Source organism: Octopus sinensis, linkage group LG1, assembly GCF_006345805.1.
Source record: "Octopus sinensis linkage group LG1, ASM634580v1, whole genome shotgun sequence".
Classification (NCBI taxonomy): domain Eukaryota; kingdom Metazoa; phylum Mollusca; class Cephalopoda; order Octopoda; family Octopodidae; genus Octopus; species Octopus sinensis.
The window spans coordinates 66,812,605-66,831,892 of record NC_042997.1 but is presented as its reverse complement, the minus strand read 5'-3'; the positions used below and the strand labels follow the sequence as shown (position 1 = coordinate 66,831,892).

The window sequence follows — 19,288 nt, the reverse complement described above, 5'->3', positions numbered from 1 at the left end:
TTAGAATTTTTTAAAAATCCACAAAAAACAACTAATTGAACAACTAATAGAAAAGACAAGAAATCACAACTAATTATAGTTAAAATGATTAAAATTCATAATGAATTTAGCATAAATATTAGAAAAATAATTATGTCAAGCCACCCTAAATACAGAAAATCAAATTGATCTAATGGTTTTGAACAGTTGTTAGTGAAGTGGTAAATACAAAAATGTAATATAATCAACTGTAGATTAACTATTCCTTTTGGTTCTGCTTATTCAGCAACAGTTGCTGAAATACCATTTAATATTAAGTAAGAATGAATATCAATAACAAAATAGTAAATTATCATCACACCCATTCTCCACAACCTAGTTAACTATTGATGGAGGACTTTGGCAATATAACATTTATTAAGCCATGGCAATTGAAATACTTGCGATGGCAATGAGAATAATCAATATGCAGTAAATGATATTGTTTTCAATAGCATTAAAATTTTAGGTTTTACCTTTCTCATTTTTTTTACAGACACAAAAATGTCCATAAAACAGCTAAATAAATAAATTTAAATATTTGAACTTGATAGAAATTCTTACCTTTTTGACTTTGTTCTGGAGATCTTGCACAAACAATTTTCTAAGGTTATGCAGAGTTTGTAGCTCTTTGGCCTGAAAACATTTTAAACAAAGAAATGTCACTGACAAGTCAAAATCTTAATATACACTTATAATACAAAACTGTAAAACCATATTTTCAAAAAGCAAAATCCAATACATTTTAAAATCTTTATAAAGAAAAGTTAAGTTAAACTTAATATTGACATTTCTGATAATTTTGTATTCTCATATTAAGTATAGAAGTAAAAAGTTCTTTATAGATTTTTCTACATACCACAGTTTCTTCAAGACCTTTCAGATCTTGTTTAGCTTGTTCTCGGCGATCGATTTGCAATGACAGATCAGCTAATTTAGCAGACTTTTCAACCTCTTCTTGCTTCAATTTATTATAATCAGCTTGGAGTTTCTCTAGAGCGAGAGTTAGTTTTTGATTGGAACTACAAAATATAAGAAATATATTTATATAATATAGATAACCAGATAATGAAACATACATTTTAATGTAATTATTTGAAATGTAACTGTTAAGCAAACAATATTGTCCAGGGCAATAAAGTTTGCTTAACAGTCAAATGAAAGAGGTATTGAAATGTTATCATGAGAGGTTGTTAAATGAGGAGAATGCTTATATGAGAGAGTGCATGTCCCAAGTAGACCCAACAAAGGCCCTAGCCATTGATGATGACAACTATACTGTCAAAAGCAAAATTTTAGGATATGAAGATAGGGAATTAATTAAATCAACCAGGAAGAGTTATTGAGATGCTTAAAATACCTGAAGTAGGTTGTGCACTAGTCATTGCTTGATCAATTAGATAGTAAAGGAAGGTGTAGCAGTCATAAACAGCAACAAAGGGAAGGAGATGTTTAAAAGAGACTTTAAACTGACAGATCCTACTATGAAACAGATAGGATTGCCATACAGTACAACCCTTGTCAAGTATGGACAAGAGACACAGTGGGTTACAGACAGGCTGTTGGTGAAAGCAGATACACAAGAGAGAGATAAATTCTTCAAATGCTGTGAAGGCTCCACTGAAGTGGCTGATCGCTTTCATTAGCAAGATGACCTAATTCTGAAAGCATAGTTGCTAGAATAAAAGGAGTTGAAAAAAGTTTAGGGGACAGTTACTTCTGTTGATAAACAAAAGGTTTCTTCCAGAGCGAAAGGCAATCAATATGACACTTCCGTAGGAACTGTGATCTTGCCTTTGAATGCACAAAATTTGTCATGGTTGAAAAGAGATGGAGTAATCATGCTTCACTGTTAGTGCACATGAATAGTGGAGCACAATAAGCAGAGAGAAAAACTGGATATAAGAGGAATCATACATAGGGTACAAAAGAGAAGTCAACACTGGCACAGGTATGTGAATCACATGGAGGATGCCAGTTGCTTAAACAAGTACCAAGCACTATATGTGGATGAAATCTGTGTAAAATCAGGGAAAACATAGAACAAAGTGGTGAAAATTGATCCCCAAGAGACTGCGCCTCATAATAGAAATAACCAGGTACTGCAATCTGTGATGAAACACAGTGCAGGACCTGAACAATTTATATAAACTTGGGAAAGAATGAATGTAAAGATAAGGATTGGGATGTATATTTACATTTGAGTCTCTCTTGACCAGTATGTTCATATTTAATCTCCATATGCTGCCTTCCTCCTCCCATCATTACATTTTTATCTCTCATTCACATGTCTCGCAATCATCACTTTTTTTTTTATTGCTAGCTGTCACTCACCCTCTCATTGTTCACTCCTCCATCAGCCATTAGTGACATCCACCAAGGCTATTCTCTCATCATCACCCAATGTTATAATATCATGGTTTCACATTACTTCATCTTCTATCACTCTTTTCCTTCTCCCATCCTGCTGCTCATGGTGTTTCTATCAAATCTTATTACCACAAAATCACCAGGCAGCTGTTCACCACTCTCTCTTCTTTTAGTCTTACTACTGAATCAACTTCTCACATCTATGATTCTGGTTTTTTTCCCATTAATTTGTTCCTGTTTTGCCCCCTTGCAGGCCTCTTTTGATGACTCAGTTCTATCTAGCAGGGACAAGACAACATAGAAAAGAAGGCTCTTTAGTTTTGCTAGGGACAAGACCTATTGCTGAAAAGCCAGAATAAAATGAAAAAATAACATACTCTTTGAGATCATCAACAGTAGCTTGTTTTTCTGCAATTTTGTCACGTAGGGATTGCAACTGCTTTTGATGTTGTTCACGATGCATCTCCATCTGTTTCTCAAGAACTTCACGTGTTTCACTTGCTGCACTACTTTCCTTTTCTCGCTCATTTAATGCAGATAAATGCATTTGTTCTAAAATATAAGCAAATATGTAAAATAATATCAAAAGATTGCAGACTTCATCACTGCATCCAAAATTTACATTTTTTTTAAAGAACACCCTGAACACATTTGAAGCTTAGAACTACCTACAAAAATACTCCAGTATGTAATCATTAGCTTTTATCTATTTGTATATTCTTAATAACTGAATAAACATCATAGGTGAGTCATTTCAAAATTTCTTTTTCAACAGTGAAATGCATTTGCTAATTTTTATCATATTTGTTCCACATGATTTGCTTTTAAATTCAACCTTGACTACACTTAGTCAAATGAGTTTCATATATGAATATTTGAATAAAGATGTCATAATTAGATAACTTTATATAACAATATATTATAATTAGATGAAATTTAAAGTGTAAAAGTAAACTAACAAGCTAAACACAAACTAAAATGAAGAAAAATTATTATGTCACTTCCTAATTACACAAATAATAATATGTCATGCTTAATCTCCTAAGGCATCACCAAAATAATTCTCAAGATCAAAGAGTTATAGTTCTATTTTGCATTTTCTTTTGTTTCCTGTTTGGTTCAATCATTTGATTTCAAAATGAAATTATTTCTCATGAAGAATTAATTTTTTCACTTGTACCAATGAAAATCAGGTAGTACAAGATTCAGGAAATCTTTTATAATGACATAAAAACAATATTTCATGGCTCATACCTTGTGCTTTCAGTTTAGCATACTCTTCATTGAGTGAGTCAACATTTTCCTCCATTGTTCTCCTTTTATTTTCAGCATCTTTGATGGTCTCTTGGAGTGTAACCATCTTCGCTTCATGCTACAAAGAAATATAAATACTAACAGATTAGATACCATCAAATACCATTATAGTTTACAATATCATTTTTCTCAATACTAATGTCAAACAATGAACAAAAGAATATTAAAATATAAATTATAGCAATAATAATAATAGTTTAATGACATCTAAGAAAAATCTAGTAACACAGCTTATATTCATAACTAGAGAGGTTATAATTCAAAGTTACAGATTAGCTAATTCTACACTACTTTACAAGTTAGGTAAATTAAAAATAGTTTCAGTTTAAAGTTCTCATGCAAAAGGTCTGAGTTTATTAAAGCCCTTTTTGTTTTTAAAAGAATAAACAATGTTGGATCAGAACTCTCAGCTCCCTTCCCTCAACCAAAATACTAAAGTTACTCAAAAAATCCAAAGGAGCCTCATTCTTTCCTGCTAACTCATCAAAATTGTTATAGCAACAAAATGTAGAGTAGTTGCAAGCAAAGCAATCAACTAAGGATAAAACACAAAGAATCAACAGATAAAAAAAATTTACCTGTTGGATAAGTAATCTGCAATTAGACAATTCTTTTTCACTTTCTTCCATTTTCTTCAATGTATCTTGCTGGTAATTCTCAAGTTGAGAATTCCGACTGACTAAAGTTTTAACTTCAGATTTCATCTTGCTGATATATAAGCGAGCAACAGTGAACTCTTCTTCAATCTTTTCTCCAGAACCTGCAGTTGGCTGAAAGGAATATGATGAAAATATATAAACAGCAGTAACATTTTGGAGTAAAAAATTGTGGAAATATCAGGTTTAAAAGTCTACCCAAATCTATGTAAGGTCATCAAATTGTAAAGAGATTTATAAATACTTACTTTAGTTTCAGCTGCATTGCCTCCAACAATAGCACCGATATCACCAAGGTCTTTCAATAAATTAATCATCATATCAGTGACTCGTTTCCTATGGTGCATTGAAGAATCTTTCAATTGATCCAATTCATTCTGTAAGCTATTCAATGTGCTCTAAAAGGAGATATTATGAGGTTTTTGTAACAAATAAGTTTACAAGAGCCAAAGCATTATAAGACACAAAGCAAAAAAAAAAAAAAGTCAATATCTTTTACTACAATATTCTTAGTGAATGTATCTGTTCCATTGACCTAATACTAACTTACTGAGCCAATGAGAGAACCTCAATACAGCTGCTCAACCCACTAGAAATCACAGTCAAATTTCCTAAATCCCACCTATCATCTTAGAAAAAATGCACTGGATAATTTAGGCTTAATTATAAAATAAATAAAAAAGAAAACGTTACTTATGAAAACCTCAACAAGGCTGATGGTCAGTTAAACAAATTTTGTTTATTTTCCCTATGACAAATTTGCTACAAGAACTGTACACTATTCTTGAAAATGTTTGGGTGTTTCAAAACTGAAAAAAAAATGCTGGTAGCAGTGTATCAAAAGTGGAGGGAACTATTCTGAAGATGGCATGTCTCATTCAATTGTAAGTAAAGCCCAGTTTTTTGGGGAGAACAAACTGCGCACAGCAATGTCCTACTTCCCATCAGAATGAAGACTTATCTTTTATTTTTTACTTGATTCAGTCATTAGATTGTAGCCATGCTGAAGGGCTTAGACTTACTTTTTAAGTCTGTTACTTATTCTAATGATCTTCTTTGATGAACTGCTAAGTTATGGAGAAGTAAGCAAACCAACACTGGTTGTCAAGTGGCAATCTCAGGACAAACACTACACAATAACAAAGACATACACACATATAAAATGGGCTTCTTTCAGTTTCTGTGTATCAAATCCACTCACAAGGCTTTGTTGGCAAGGTGCTGCACAGTGGAACTGAACACAAGACCTCAAGGTTGGGAAGAAAGCTTCCTACCCAAACATTCATACCAGTGTCTATTATGAAAATTCTATACTATCATTGATTTCAAATTTTGGCACAAGGCTAGCAACTTCAGGGGATGGGGTAAGTTGATTATACTGACCCCAAAACTCAACTGGTACTTATTTTATCAACTCCAAAAGGCAAAGTTGACTTTGACGGAATTTGAACCCAGAATGGGAAGGTGAATAAAATACCAGTAAGCATTTTGCCTGCTATGATAATAACTATGCTAGCTCATCGCCTTAAATTCAATACTATTATCGCCATCATAATATGAAGAAACAAGTTTTGGAGGCTTTCCTAAAGTCAAATAACTTTGTTTCCATTTATATAATTTCTATAAACTAGAATGAATTCTCAGAGTTATTTGACAGACTATCTCCAATTTGAATAAATTAACTCTGACTGCTGCATTTATGTCAGAATATTTCTAATTGTAAACTTTATTTCCTTTTTCTGCTCAAATTCCCAATTTTCAGGTTTAATATCAAAATATAAAACTGAAAATTATGCAATAAAATCTGAAATAATAATAATAACAACAACAACAACAAATAATAATCTTCAGGAAATGCAATAACTCACCAGCTTCTGGCTAAGTTCATCACTAAGATTTTCATTTTCTTTATTTTTATTCTCAACCTCTTGAGATTTTTGATCATAATTCATAGCCAACTCTTCAAGAGCTTGCAAGACTTCTTTCACTTCATCTTTAGCAGATTCATTATCAGATTGAATACGTGACATTTCTTGCTGTAGATTTTCATAGTCTTTACGAGACTGAGAAATTAATTCTTCCTGTTCCATCATCTGTTCATTTAGTTTCTCTATTAACTGAGATTGGTTGTTGATCTCATCATCCTGCATTAAAATAGTTCAATTTTACTAGCCATTGAAATAGTTTACACATCAACCCATTAGCCTATTAAAGTAATCTAATATCCATGTAGCAGTAATTAAATTGTTCAACAAAAACTATCAGCAGCAGCACTCCTAATCACATTTGCATAATTTATGCCTTTTACAATCATAAAAATTTATAAACTGAGTTTGATTTAATTTATTTCATATTATCCAAAAATTAAAATCACTTTTACTTTAGTTATTATCAAAGTACAATAGTTAGATTGAATGAAGAATTCTCTTTCCACCCATTTATCTAGAACATCTAAATAAACATCATTCCACTTAACAAATACAAATTTATTTATATGTGCATTTGTTAATGCTTTTATTTTACACTTTGTATATAAAAAACTGTGCTATTTTGGAAGAGAAATCATTAACAATAAACAGAAATATATTTTTTCACTGTTTTACTACTTATTAGATTTTGTTGTTAATATCATATAACAATAAAATAAATAAAACCCAAATGTATAATAACCACACTCTGTGCATGTGTTTAGACCTTATAAGATACAAAATTTTCAGATTTCATAAAACTAACATACAAAACAACTGCTAGCATGTTGTGCTGGTAATAAGTACAGGGTAAAATAAAAGTATAAACAAATTTACTTTATCGTCAAGTTGTTGGTACAGCTTCAATCGTTCTTCTTCTAATTGGCTACGATCACCTTCATTCATAGATACAACCATATTTCCAGCTAGGCTGGTTGTGCTGGTAGCAGGAGACTCTGCAGGAATATCTGCTTTCAGATCAACTTGGTCATCAACAGATACAGGTTGACCTAAAACAAGATCACATATAAACATATAAATTTATTACTAATTGTTTTTTTCATTCATAGCTGAATAAGTTGATTTTTTATTTATTAGTATCAAATGAACAAAATTAAGATAAGATTAAATATCATAGGCACTAATTTAAAACAAATGAAGAAGAGACCTACTGACAGGACTCCCAATCTATACATATATATCACTCACCAGGCAATTGTGTTACCTAATCACTCTACGGAGGGCATGTCAATGCCTTTCTTAAAAATCTAGTTTGTTTTTTAACTGTACTACAGCATCTTTATAAAATGAGTGGTTAGTTACTAAGAGTATCAAGGCAATTTAAACACCATAAACAAATATCATATACAATATAAATAAGTGCATTACTATGATTTGAAGTCTACAATGAGAAAAGCACTACATGTTCTACCAGTTTAATATTCTGTTTTTGAACAATTCAGAATGATTTTTAAATGCCTACCATGAATAAATTATACAGAAAACATCTTAACCTCTTCAATTCTAGATTGTAGATCAGGTAAGTGGAAAGCTTGTGCTAAGAGGATTATTTTAATTTCTAAAATTTATGGGTCTTTTTAAGCACAAAGATATTTTTTAGGTGACGGATGTAGTGAAATGAATGAATTCCAACATACTGCTGGTATGTAACTTATTTTATTGACACCAAAAATAAGATAAAATTCAACCTTAGAAAATTTAGTTAATCGTTTTATTATTGCTGCCAATTTATCACTTGTATCCTTTCTAAAATTAAGACAATTTTTTTTAGTTAACTGAATTCAAAGCCAACATAGATTCTAATTACCTTAGATTTTTGACAATGTTTTTCTTCTAAATGTAAACAAGTTTCAGAGAAACAAATTTAATATGAAAGAAGACATGGAAACACCCATATTTCAATCAATGAGCAACATTTTTTATATTCTTCTAGTAATTTATGCAAGTGATTAGACAGATATCCTACCAGAACAATTCAAATCTTATATATGCTTCTATCAATGTAACTGACAAAATACACTGTATAAGCTTGAAATACAGAAATGAACATTTAAAAAATTGAAGCTAACAGAGAAGAAAATAGAAATAACTCGCTTCTAGGTTATTACTAATGTAAAAAGGCTGAACATTTTCATAATCCTATATTTTATGAATGCTACTAAGTGTGTTCTATTCTGAGAATCTCTGTATCTCATCTGCTGTCTATAACAAAGAATTTAGATGGGATTGATAAAATAACTAAATTTGTTATAATTAAGCTGATGTTTTTAGTAAAAATGATGGGCAATTTAAAATAAGAAGCTCCCAATCATAGAACAGAGAGGATCTCATACAAGTTAATATCAAATGGGTTGAGTAAGCAAGTGCATATGAATACACACAGATTCTAAATAAAGATTGAATAAATCATTGAACATTTTTCTTAAAATAGATTTTATATTATCTGAAGATTTTCTAAGTCAAAACAGAAGAAAATTTTACAAAAATGTATCTTACCAGTTCTCCATTTCTGCAATTCACTCTCTAACCGTGCCAATGTAGCCTTCAATTTGGTACATTTTTCTTTTTCCTTCTCATATCTTCTCTTCCATTCATCAGCTGTCAATTCTTCATTGACAGACACAACATTCTTGATTGTCTTGGCTCTGTCAAACACACAAGAAATACAAGATTACATTTTGCAAATAAAATATGTAATAATCACATAATTCATGTAAATACTTGAATTTACAACACTAAACAATTATCGATAGCAGAGAAAGCAAAATGAAAATGTATCTGATCAAGTGTTGCAAATGTTTGGTGACATATACATTAGAACATTATTTTTATTGATTAATACCGCATTTTAATTTTATGCCAACTGAAAGATAAAGAGAATTATAAAAATTCTATATAGCATGTGTAACTCATTTGTTTGCATGTATCTCCTGCAAGTCAGCTTTGCAAATCTTCTTGTTTTCAAAGCAACACTCACAAAGAGATTTTAAAATCAGCATTGTAAAGTAACCTGTTGCATTCCTGTATTGCTTCCAGCTGAAGGCTTAGATTTAGAAGTCGGTGTATGGAAACTTTTATGTTTGTTTTAGAAGTGTTGTAACCATCAGACATTGTTTAGTGCTCATGATGGGATATTAGCAGTGGATTCTTAAGTTTAAAATCTGACACCTTATCAATTCAGCTCTCAGATTATAAATACCCTAATACCAGTTTGGATGACTAATAGTCACTAAAGTATCAATTTGTCTAATTCTGATTTGAAGAAAGAAAAAAGGGTGAAAAATAACTTGGCCTCAGAAATGATAATTTCAGTTTATTTGTTTAGATTTTAGGGGAGTTTCTGTGGTTCTAGAGGCAAGGAAGCTGTTTATTCTTTTTAAATCATCAAAATTCAGTTACATGAAACCTAAATTATTGTTTTAAAATCACACTAAAATATTAACTATCTAAGGTAAGCCTATACCTTGAGAGGAGTTATAAGTATTGAATGCCTTGTGATGCATCTCAAAACTGGACATCAGACAATCATATGAATGTTATAAACTAATTTTCATATACCAAATACTTTTTATGGGAGAACTATAACAACTGTCAGTATCTTAGAGATGAAAAAAAAAAGTTGATCTTTTTAAACAGTGACAAATATTTTGACATTAATACTAATCCTCACTAAACTTGTGATATTCCTCTTCTACATATTGGAATTCAAATAGGTACTTTTTGTAGGTCCAGTTTTATAACAATATCTTTACCATCAAACAATATCAATGTGATTACTAGTACAATTTTTTTTCAACTATACTAAAAAATGTTTTCCCATGCTTAATATTCAGAAGTTTAAAAGCTAGTTGATAATCAATACAGATTGTTACAATTGTAAAAACAAAAAAAAAGAAAAGGTAAAGAAAAAAGTAAATATCTGCTTACCTTTGACCAAAAAGTAAAGTGGATTTTGTCTCAGATTCATTATAAGAGGCAGGGGAGCAACAGATAACCATTGTAGTTCGGGCGTTACCACCCAAACTTTCTTGCAAAATTCTGGTTAATTTACTATCTCTGTATGGTACATGTGATTTCTGTGAGAAACAGATGATCAAGGCAAAACATTTTTAAATGTATTAATAAAAGAGAGATTTACAATCATTGAAAATTTATTCATTTGAAATAATTCAAAAACAGTTAATTAAACTGGTAATGAGGATGAGGGTCAAAAGTGATAAATATTTGGAGGAGAGCTTCCATTATGTGACAGGGTAATTGATCATTTTAACTGTACCAATGGAATTCAATAAGCGACAAATACAGCAAATGCTCCTCTGAACATGAATGGATAGGAAAAGAAAAGAGACTATTACAAGTATCAACACTAATAGGTTACTTGAATAAATTTTTGTTGATAATCCTTCCTACTATAGGCACACGGGCTGAAATTTTGGAGGACAGGGCTTGTGAACCCCAATACTCAACTTGTACTGATTTCATCAACCCAGAAAGGATGAAAAGCAAAGTTGACCATGGTAGAATTTGAACTCAGAATGTAAAGATGAACAAAATTCCACTAAGCATGTTGTTAGGCATGCTGATGATTCTGCCAGCTTGCCATTTTATTTTTGTTTATAATAACAAAGAAAAAGAAGAAAAGTCTTAGTAATAACATTGTTTCTAACCACACACACACAAAATAAAAGCAAGTTGGAACTTACATTCCCATCAGCTAAAGCAGATATAACGTTTCCCAAAGCGGACAGAGATTTATTGATATTTTTGGCTTCATCCAACACAGCACCTTCAGCTCCAGTTTTGCTGACCTACAAAAGCAAGAAAATAACTTAAATTATAAAACAAAAAAAAGAAAAGAATAAAAAGTTCTGTTCATTTCATGCCATTCCTATTTTTGACAGGTTCAAATGTTTATCCCCACCCCACCGCACACAAATTTAGAGAGAGCCTTATAGAATGTAAATAAAATAACAGTTCTAAATATTGTCAGCTGTTTTTCTAGCAAATAATACTCAAAGGTTACCTATAATTCTTCGGGCATCATCATCATCCTTTAGCATCCATTTGTTCATGCTGGCATGGGTTGGATGATGTGACTAGGGCTGGTAAGCTGGGAAGGGGAGGGGGAGCTGCTTCATCAGAATTTAGTCTGATTTGGCATGGTTTCTACAGCTGGATGCCCTTCCTAATGCTAACCACTGCAGGAATGTAATCAGTGCTTTTATGTGCCACCAGCATTGGTGCCAGTTGTGTGATACCAGTATCTGTCACAATTACAATTTCTCCTGGCTTGGTGGATCTTCCTTCTCAAGCACAGTATATTGCCAAAGGTCTCAGTCATTTGTCATTGCCTCCATGAGGCCTAGCACTCAAAAGGTGTTGCAGAAACTTAATTCATATGCATATATGCATAGATTGCAAGATCATGGACCAGGTGGTGCATTATGTTCTTGAGTAAAACACTTCATTTCGCTCTCTGCAATCACTTCAACAACTGATGTGTGGCATACTGTGCACCTGTTCAGGTAATATCAATTTGAAGGAGAGTGTGAGTTACTGTACAGGACAAATATCTACTCACTATAAGTAAATCATCTATGCAGGTTAATCAGCAAGAAATTGCATAATGCTCACCTGTTGTCTACAACAAGCAAGGTTACAATGTGTGTGTGTGTGTACACACACAGATACATACCTTTTCACTACCAGCCAGATCCACCAGGTAAAGTTTACCGCTGAGTTTCTTTTGAGTTTCTACATTTTCTTGCTTTACATTAATCAAGAAAACACTGTGACTTCTCGAACTGTGTTCATTCATGTCTAGAAAAAAACAGTTTTAATTTCTTTTTTATTAGGATATTCAATATCTAAATAATTTAAAATACATAAGATAATTAATATTTAATAACATCATTTAAAGTTTTCTAATTTAAATAATTAGTGGAGTATATTTAATAGACCATCAAATTCTTGAAATGTTATAATTAAATAATTTAATGCATAAACATACACCACAAAATACTTGCTCACTATAAAACTGAATTCTAACATTTTCTTCAAACCATTTACACTTGTTGAAACAGATAAAGATGAATCCATCAAAAGATCTTAATCATGTATATACAAAACAATAACAAGAATGTAACCTACTACATCTAATATATGGTGTAATAAGTCATATGTCAGATGGTATGACAAGAATTATTATCCATTGAAAAGTTATCATTATTCTATTAATGCTCTCTCAAAAGTAAGTACACTTACTTGTCACAGCTACGTGTCTGTTGTTTTTGCCTTCATCTATGACCTCCATAACCTCTTCGGGGCTTGATACAAATCTCTCTGTTGCTCCCTTTAAAACAAAAGATAATAAATTTCAAAATTTAGAAAATACAATAAAAATATAAATTTCAATAAGATAGGTAAAATATTTGGATAAATGAGAATTTTGGCATAAATTTTCACATACCTTAACATATGGGACACGGTTTTTGTCTTCATGGACAGAAAGGTTAGTTTTAGTAACTGAAATGGAAAATGATAAGCTTTAGGTATGAAAATACAAGCCATGGATGAAATCAAAGAAACTTATAAGAATTGGGTCACCCTTTTTAATGAATAAGATTTTTAATTAAAAAAATATTAATGATTTTAGTAAATACTAATTAAAATTTCATTGAAAAATAGAAGTTAAACTCATTTCTTTTATTAAAAACTGTTTATGATAAACTAAAACCAATGGCTTAAGAAATTATCAAGAAAGAAAAAGAATCCATAATACACACACACACACGAGTACTATCACACAAATTTTACCATTTGATATTATGAAAGCAAAACAATAGTTCCAAAAAGTCAGGGAACCATTCTCAGGATCTAACCACCAACAAAATATATATAAAATTTTCATTTAATATTTACCATCTAACAGATCTCTGATTTTGTCCAAATAAATTTCATAATATGAAATCTATAAATAATGAAGAAAAAAAAAATTAGACACACATTATTCAAGAAACATTATTTCATAAATATTGTAAATTTTATTGTAAGTAAACAGGAAGAGTTCTCTCTTTTTAAATCAATGTTTCATAGATATAGGTTTAATAAATACATGAAAACTATATAAAGGAAATTATAATTAATATTAATTTAAGATGAATTATTTTGCACAGTTCCTAATATGTGAAAATAGTAACAACAATATCTTTAATTAGCTATGTTAGTTAATTGTATCCACTTTTGTCAAATAACTCAGCATGAGCTATTAGAATATAAACACTTAGATATATATCATTTTAATCATCTCTGAGCCTTTATATAAACACTGGAGAAAATTATTTAATAACATTAAAAAATACTACTTGGCTTTAGTGAGTTCTATTAAAGTATTAGAAAGTCAGCAAGTCAAGCACACTGAAAGAGTAATAGTATGGCATGAAAAGCCATAAAAATATTGATAGGTTTTTCACCAAGTCTGAAATACATCAGCTTCTATCTTGCATGCTTAGAAAAGCATTCTTTGTGTGTCAACATTTTTCTGATACAACAGACGTCAACTCACAATACAAGCCTAGTTTGAGACTGGACATTGATTAATAAGCAAAATGAACTAGATTAGTAGGAGAAATGAATCTTACCTTGATATGAAATTCCAAGTTCTCATCCATCCCATAAATGTAATTAAAGATATCTTGCACAATACGTGGAATGATACCGTGCATTGAGGGTTTACCAAGGACACCCTAACAATTTCAAAGAAAGAACATAATAAATTGATAAAATTCAAAAGAAAATCAAATTTGTTTAAACATATAAACCACTTTTTCACAGCTATTTTTAATAAGCCAACTGCAGTTGGCAGGAACTTTGTATTTGAATACTTAATTGAAATACTAGAAATAGAGTCTTTATTACAGAAATATCCATTCGGCAAAGTAAAAAATATAGAGGCCCCTGTACATATGGATTTAATGTGGCTGTGAAATTAGGCCTCACGAAGGCCTTTTAAACAATTTACAATGAAGGCTGATCTAACTAGTTTCATTATTACTTGAAAGTTCATCAGGATCTGCTTCCTTCTTTCCAAACTACTAAGAATGTAAATAAGGAGATAACTATCTACAAAAATGCTAACATATGCAAGGTACAACTCATTGACATAACAAGATATGGTTGATGACTTTAAAAAAAATAATCTTCCAGTACTTATGCTCAGCAACTTTGGAGAGTAACTTGAGTGAATACTGATAAATAATTACATATTAAAATTGGTCAGATCAATCCTCATTCCAAGCTAAACAGTTCCCAATGGAATCTACAATCAATGAAGACTCAATACATATCGATGCAATTTATGTATCTATATTTGCAAAACTTTGCAAATTTGATTTCCAAATAGTTATTCTATACTGACAGATCAACTGAGAAAACATGTGCGAGGAGGAACAGAAGATGCACAACAGTAGACAACATTAAATAGAAATGTTGATGAATACTGAGTACCAATATCTTTTCTGTTCTAGGTATGAAGCCTAAAATTTTTGGGGAAAGGGCCAGTCGATTAGATCGACCCCAGTACGCAACTGGTACTTAATTTATCAACCCTGAAAGGACGAAAGGCAAAGTTGACCATGACGGAATTTGAACTCAGAACATAAGACAGTCGAAATATTGTTAAGCATTTCGCCTGGCATGCTAACATTTCTGCCAGCTCACCACCTTACTGAGTATCAATATCTATCTATCTATCTTTTTATATGTGTGTGCATCAGTGTATCTGTTTTTATTTCTGCTCTAGGAAAGTCACTTGAAACAAGCACTCTTGTTGCTGTCACTTCTGACAGTAAGTCATCTGTTTGCTTTAAGCTTTTGAAAACATGTAAAATAAGAGATCCCTTATTTGAAAATCAGGTAAGGGTTATAAGGGCGAGCAGTAAGAAGGAGATCCAGCTGTAAAACAATGCCTCAGTAATAGATACATCTAAACCATGCTAGGATGGAAAACAGAAATAGACCAAATGAATACAAAGGGTTTCTTTCGGTTTCCACCAACAAATCCACTTACAAGGCTTTGGTTAGCCCAGGATTAGAGTAGGCACTTGCTGAAGGAGAGACACGATGGGATAATGTGAAACCACGTGGATGGGAAATGAACTTCTTACCTATACAGCTATGATGTGAGCAAAACACACACAAACAAACATACATTAATTACTAAGATAAAAATATGCTTTATGTTTTTCAGTAGATGTGATGTGCATAAATATTTATAACTTCTATGAGCATGCAAACAACAAATGCAGGCAATGCAAATTAGACTAAAAATTGCAGCTGTAATAATGTTTTTCTTTTATCTAAATAGCTATTTGCAGTGGGGTCACTTTGTGGGAAAAGTAATGAAAAAATACATGAACTATAATGAGTGGTCAACACATTCTGAAACACACACACATTATTTTATAATTATTAGGGAATATTACTTCCGAGTACACTGGAAAAAGACATTCAAATTAGATGTACTACAATGAACATCTCTAAATGTTTAATTCGTATATATAAAAGTAGTTTTAGAGAGAGAACCACCTTCAACTCAATCAACACTGAATGATTTTATACCCGACCACTCCATAAAATGTAAAATATTAAATCTTATACTAACTATATCTATTCTGAATCCCGTATTTTCCATTTATAAGACTACACGTATTTCATGAAAGTACGCCAGTATTGATTAGATAACAGGTATCTAGTTTCAATACTTAATTGGGTTGACATACTCCCAATCTTCAGGTCTGGATTCCTCAATAATTTTCACTACCCCTACCTCTTATATATCTTTCAGTGTTGATTGAGTTGAAGGTGGTTCTGTCTCTAAAACTGTTTTTATATATATATATATATATATATATATATATATATGCATACACACATATCTATCCACTCACCCAATATACACATACACGTCATATTCATTTAATATCCTTCTTTCATGCTGGCATGGGTTGGATGGCTTGACAGGATGCAATGGAAGATAGCAGTGAACTCCAATATCTGTTTTGGCATGGTTTCTGATAATGGATAGCTTTCTTAATGGCAACCACTTTACAGAGTGTACTGGGTGCTTTTCTCACCAACACTAGTGAGGTCACCCACTAACTTGCATGACAAAGAAAAAGATCCCTTAAATGAGTGGGATTGTGGTGGAGGTAACCTCAGGCCAAGAGTTTATGATAGTAGGACAAGCACAAGTGTTTTGCTGAAGAGGAGATATATGGCTACTCTGCATTATATAAGGGTGGGTGAGAGTAGCTGAAAAGAAGACAATGTAGTAGGGACAAGATATCAGAGCATACTCTCAAGATACAAGAAGATGAGTGTATGAGAGAATAAGGATAAAGAATCAGGAAGGTTGGTTGGATAGACGGCTAGAGATAGATGTTTAGATGAATGTTAATGAATAGAACAAGGGTGGAGATGAGATTAGCAGTAAATATCAGTATAACAAGTAGGTGTGAAAGAATAAGAGTGACTTAGTAAGGAGGTGGTGGTAAATGGCAATAAAAGAAAGGAAGAGAGCAACAGTACAATAAACCTGTAGATATATCAGAATATATGAAGATGATGTGAAAGGTGGGAGAGGGGGGACAGAGAGAGAGATATACTGAGATGGATATCAGAAATACATAGGGGTGGTTATAGTGAGGATGAAGGAAGTGCCATTGATGTTAACTATGATAGGGTGATTAGAGTGATTGCAGATAAGAGGTGTTAAAGATCAGGCATGGCAGCCCTAAGCTGTATCTGAGAGAGAGAGAGAAAGAGCAATTACTAGAGGCACAGAAAAGGTTGAATAAAGTGGGAATTGATGACACTGAGAATGTGGGATGGATTACAAAAGGAAGTGGTTCCATGGAGAAAGAGAGGTTACTGGTAGCACAAAGAGATATGAGCTATGTGCATATTCTGTCTTCATATGATTACAACAGCTGAATAATGCCATAGTTAGAAGAGCAGGGGATGGGTGTTGGAAGATGGGAGGTTGGGAAGGCTTGATGAGGACAGAATGGGTACAAGGGTAGGACCATACAAATGCAGTCTTATCCTTTGCACACTACACCTGATACCTCTTATGCACAACTTTTCTCTGAAGTTTGTACTTTGCCATATATACGGAGACATTGCATATTCAAAGTATACTGGCTTCATTTTTTTCTAGTCTTCACATACCCTCTGCATTCGGAGTCAACACCTCACAAATCATGCAGCATTGCTGTTTATGCATAAGTATCATACAATCTGGCCTTCACTCTGATAAAAAGATCTTTTGTTACCAACAGAAGTAAGAGCTTTCTGAATGTTCACCATCCTACTCTTGTTCTTGCAACTGTATTTTCAGAACATCCTCCTCCATTGCTAATTAGGTCACTTTAGAAACAAAAACTATCTACAACCTCTAGAGAACCTCCTATACATTTGAGAAAATCTATGTACATAGTATTTATTACTACTACATATCTGATCTGTTGCATACAAAATCTACTTTCTCTTGTTAACCTTCCTATGAGCCCACTGCATTTCTTGTCTGTCCATAGCTTGCGCTGAGTACATTGTATGGAGTTTCTACCTACACGTCTTTCCTATATATTAAGTAGGGCCACACTTTGACACTAAGAACTTTTTTCTTATTCTACTATAGATTCTAATAACACTTGGCAAAATACGATACATATAGCTGTGCAGACGAAAGTGAAAGGAGCCTAAACACATATTTACGTATGTTTATCACATAGATAGCCATACATACACATGTATGTGTGTATGTCTATCATCATTTAATGTCCGTTTTCCATACTGGCATGATGTGCTGGGCAGTTTGGTAAGAGCTGGCAAGTCAGAAGACTACACTAAATGTTGTCTACTTTGGTATGTTTTTTTTACAGTTGGATGTCCAAAACAAAAGGAAGAGTGTTTTGTAGTGAGCGGAGTATCTAATGGTTTTGGCATAGGCTTGAGAGTAAAGATGACAGGAAGGAAATAAATGAAAGACAGCAGAGTTGTACACCTTGCATGTCTGAGAAACTGACTGCACTTGACAGGGACTGCAAGACTATTTGAGCTTATATATGTAGGGTGGAGAAGAAAAGAGAAATGAAAGGAGGTAGAGAGGTGGGCAAATGTGTGGTGGTGGGAAAAATTGAGGTGAAAGTGGAGCTAAAGGATGAAAATAGGAATACTGAAGAAAAGGTCTAAGTGGAGAAAGAAAAGCGTGTATTTAAATCCATCAGTAGTCCAATTCCAAGTTTGAATATGAAACAGTGCATCTTCTGCTTCCTTAGATTCCTTTTTAGATAACTATATCTATCAAGACTGCATATAATATACATACACACACACAAATATATAATTATACACACACACATCATCGTTATTGTTTAACGTCTGCTTTCTATGCTGGCATGGGTTAGATGGTTTGACTGAGGACTGGCAAGCCAGGAGGCTGCACCAGGCTCCAATCTGATTTGGCAAGGTTTCTACAGCTGGATGCCCTACCTATTGCCAACCACTTCGAGAGTGTAGTAGATGCTCTTTATATGCCACCAGTACGGGTGCCAGTCAGGTAGCACTGGCATCGGCCACAACTATGATCTCACTTGGCTTGCCAGATTTTCTCAAGCACAGCATATCTCCAAAGGTCTTGGTTGCTTGTCATTGCCTCTGTAAGGCCCAACATTCGAAGGTCGTGCTTCATCACCTCATCCCAGGTCTTCCTGGGTTTACCTTTTCCACAGGTTCCCTCCACTATTAGGGTATCACACTTCTTCACACAGCTGTCATCATCCATACGCAACACATGACTATACCAGTGCAGTTGTCTGTGTTGCACACTCCATCTAATGCTTATGTGCAACTTTTCTTTCAGTCGTGCATGCACACTGACAT

At 32.7% G+C, this 19,288-nt stretch overlaps 1 protein-coding gene across 2 annotated transcripts in view; it reads right to left on the bottom strand.

The window, feature by feature from the left end:
* LOC115213218 (kinesin heavy chain) overlaps nt 1-19,288 on the bottom strand; it is a 71,986-nt gene that overhangs the window by 10,607 nt on the left and 42,091 nt on the right. For both annotated transcript variants that reach the window (XM_029782154.2, XM_029782160.2), the window contains exons 4-19: nt 13,987-14,091; nt 13,268-13,316; nt 12,816-12,871; nt 12,611-12,698; nt 12,042-12,166; nt 11,050-11,154; nt 10,274-10,422; nt 8,843-8,991; nt 7,163-7,335; nt 6,227-6,502; nt 4,607-4,756; nt 4,281-4,472; nt 3,643-3,760; nt 2,766-2,940; nt 878-1,040; nt 583-654 (exon numbers count right to left, since the gene is read on the bottom strand). In XM_029782154.2, the coding sequence (XP_029638014.1) occupies nt 583-654; nt 878-1,040; nt 2,766-2,940; nt 3,643-3,760; nt 4,281-4,472; nt 4,607-4,756; nt 6,227-6,502; nt 7,163-7,335; nt 8,843-8,991; nt 10,274-10,422; nt 11,050-11,154; nt 12,042-12,166; nt 12,611-12,698; nt 12,816-12,871; nt 13,268-13,316; nt 13,987-14,091 (2,145 nt within the window). The remainder of the gene's footprint in view (nt 1-582; nt 655-877; nt 1,041-2,765; nt 2,941-3,642; nt 3,761-4,280; nt 4,473-4,606; nt 4,757-6,226; nt 6,503-7,162; nt 7,336-8,842; nt 8,992-10,273; nt 10,423-11,049; nt 11,155-12,041; nt 12,167-12,610; nt 12,699-12,815; nt 12,872-13,267; nt 13,317-13,986; nt 14,092-19,288) is intronic.